This window comes from Mus caroli, chromosome 2, assembly GCF_900094665.2.
Source record: "Mus caroli chromosome 2, CAROLI_EIJ_v1.1, whole genome shotgun sequence".
NCBI lineage: Eukaryota > Metazoa > Chordata > Mammalia > Rodentia > Muridae > Mus > Mus caroli.
Window position 1 is genome coordinate 114,252,822 of NC_034571.1, and position 2,393 is coordinate 114,255,214.

A 2,393-nucleotide genomic window follows, 5' to 3' on the forward strand; every position below is an offset into this window, starting at 1 on the left:
TCACAACCATCCGTAACGAGATCTGGCGCCCTCTTCTGGAGTGTCTGAAGACAGCTACAGTGTACTTACATATAATAAATAAATCTTTAAAAAAAAAAAAGATCAGTAAGAAAAGAACTAGAGATGTAAGGGTAAAACACAGGTCTAACATGCAGGAAGCTTTGGGTCCTATTGCTAGCACTGAAAAAGAAAGTTAATGATGTACAAGAGGGGAGATATTAGCAGAGCAGACAATGGGATCATCACTTAAGTAGTTACATGAACATCTCTGAAGACCTAATCATTCCACCTAGACATCTACACAGACTGTGGCTAAAATAAAGTGAAATGGGACTCTTGCTAGGAAGTAAAAGTTACAGGAAGAATAGGAGCTAGGATGGCACAGTCACAGAGCCAGATCAGGAACTGGACACTAGCTGGTAAGTCAAGAAGCAGCAGGGGCTCCAGTGGCCTCTGAAGTCATTTGTTTGCCTTTTAGTATCATCCACACCTCATCAAAACACTTGAGGGCTGGCAAGCTGGCTCAGTGGGTAAGAGCACCGACTGCTCTTCCAGAGGTCCTGAGTTCAATTCCCAGCAACCACATGGTGGCTCACAACCACCCATGAGATCTGACGCCCTCTTCTGGTGCATCTGAAGACAGCTACAGTGTACTTATGTATAATAATAAATCTTTGGGCCTGAGGGAGTGCAGTTGACCGAAGGGAGCGGGGCTGACCAGATTGAGCAGAAGTCATAAAAATTCAATTCCTAACAACCACATGAAGGCTTACAACCATCTGTACAGCTACAGTGTACTCATATACATAAAATACATAAAATAAACACATCTTTAAAAAAAACTTGAACTGACCAGAAATATTCACTAGCAGTATTTATTACATATTTATATTTTAAATTCCAATTATTTTCCTCATTAGCTTTTGCTGGGTCCAAGGACACAGCTGTCACCCACTGTACCTTCACTTGTCTTCAAAACTCATCAGGGCCTGGACTGTGAAGAAACAAACCGTGTGGTCAGAACAAGAACAATGTTTGAACACATATATTTGGTAAAGGCCCTGCTGTCTGAGTCCCAGATTCCCACACAAATCTTGACTAATGTTTACTTAAATCTATCTTCTCTTTACCATAAGCAAGTTCATCAAGGTCTGAGCTCTACAATCTTGGAAAAATAATTATCATGTACTTTCTCCATCTGCAGTTCCCAGACTTTATACAGATACATAAAATCATGTATGTATGACATGAAAGTTGAAATGAAATTTTGCCTATGGGACAAAGAGAAAAGAGACAGCAGGGTAGCTTGGCGGGTAAAAGACACTTGATGCCCAGCCTGACTGTCCAAATTCAGTTCTCAGAACCCATAGAATGGAAGGATAGGATGCTCAAGTGTTGTCCTCTGATCTCTGCATGCATTCAGTTCTCCACAGTAAGTAAGAAATGTCACACGGGAAGGGCGGCCTTATAGGAGGGGTGAGGAAGGAAAGGTTACAATGTGTGGAGGATGTGGTGAACATCTACTCATCACTCGAGGAAAGTTAAAAAATACTGTTCTAAAGATCTAGACTCAGAAACAGTGTTTTATCTGGACTCCTTTAATCCCAGCACTTAGAAGGAGAGGGAGGGGGAATCTCTGTGAATTCCAGGTTAGCCTAGTCTACATAGTGAGTTTCAGGCCAGCAAAGGCTACATAATGAGACTATGGCTCAAAAAAAAAAAAAAAAAAAAAAATTCAATCCACCGACCTGTGCTCTGCTTTCATAGATGAGGCAGGAGATTGCTGGGATTTGAGGTCTGCCTCAGTTGCATAGTCTCATAAACATTAAAAGTGAGACCCTGACTCAAAACAAAACCTGAAAGTTCCTTCCTACCTCTTCATACCTTCCATCCTGTCTCCTCCTACTAGGATAGGGCTAAGAGTGACTGAAAGAACAGAATTAACTCCAGTCAACGTTTGATACAGACAAAAATGATCTCTGATATGCTGGCTTAAATTTCATGGCTCATACATGGAAATTGAAGGACAACTTTCAGAAGTTGGTTCTGTCCTTCCAGTAACCAGGCTTGGTGACAAATACCCACTGAACCATCTTCCTGACCCCTAACCCTAAATGTTATAAATTCCTATGGCCTTTCTGTGTCACAATGCGCACACACACTCAAATCCTGCTGCCTAATTTCTGAGTTTCAACTAGGTTCATTATTAAAAGGATATAAGAAAGAAAATTCAAACAAAACTAAACAATATTTAAATGGGCAGGAGAAATGGCAACTGTTAAGAGCACTAACTATGGGGCTGGAGAGATGGCTCAGCGGTTAAGACTGCTCTTCCAGAGGTCCTGAGTTCAATTCCCAGCAACCACATGGTGGCTCACAACCATCTGTAATGA

The 2,393-nt window shown here is 41.4% G+C and overlaps 1 protein-coding gene across 5 annotated transcripts in view; it reads right to left on the minus strand.

Annotated features, from left to right (window-relative positions):
* Nucleotides 1–861: 861 nt before the first annotated feature.
* Nucleotides 862–2,393, minus strand: part of Catsper2 (cation channel sperm associated 2) — a 20,474-nt gene continuing 18,942 nt past the window's right edge. For all 5 annotated transcript variants that reach the window (XM_021180444.2, XM_021180437.1, XM_021180423.1 and 2 more), the window contains one exon: nucleotides 862–994. In XM_021180444.2, coding sequence (XP_021036103.1) covers nucleotides 963–994 — 32 coding nt within the window. In that variant the 3' untranslated portion in view covers nucleotides 862–962. The remainder of the gene's footprint in view (nucleotides 995–2,393) is intronic.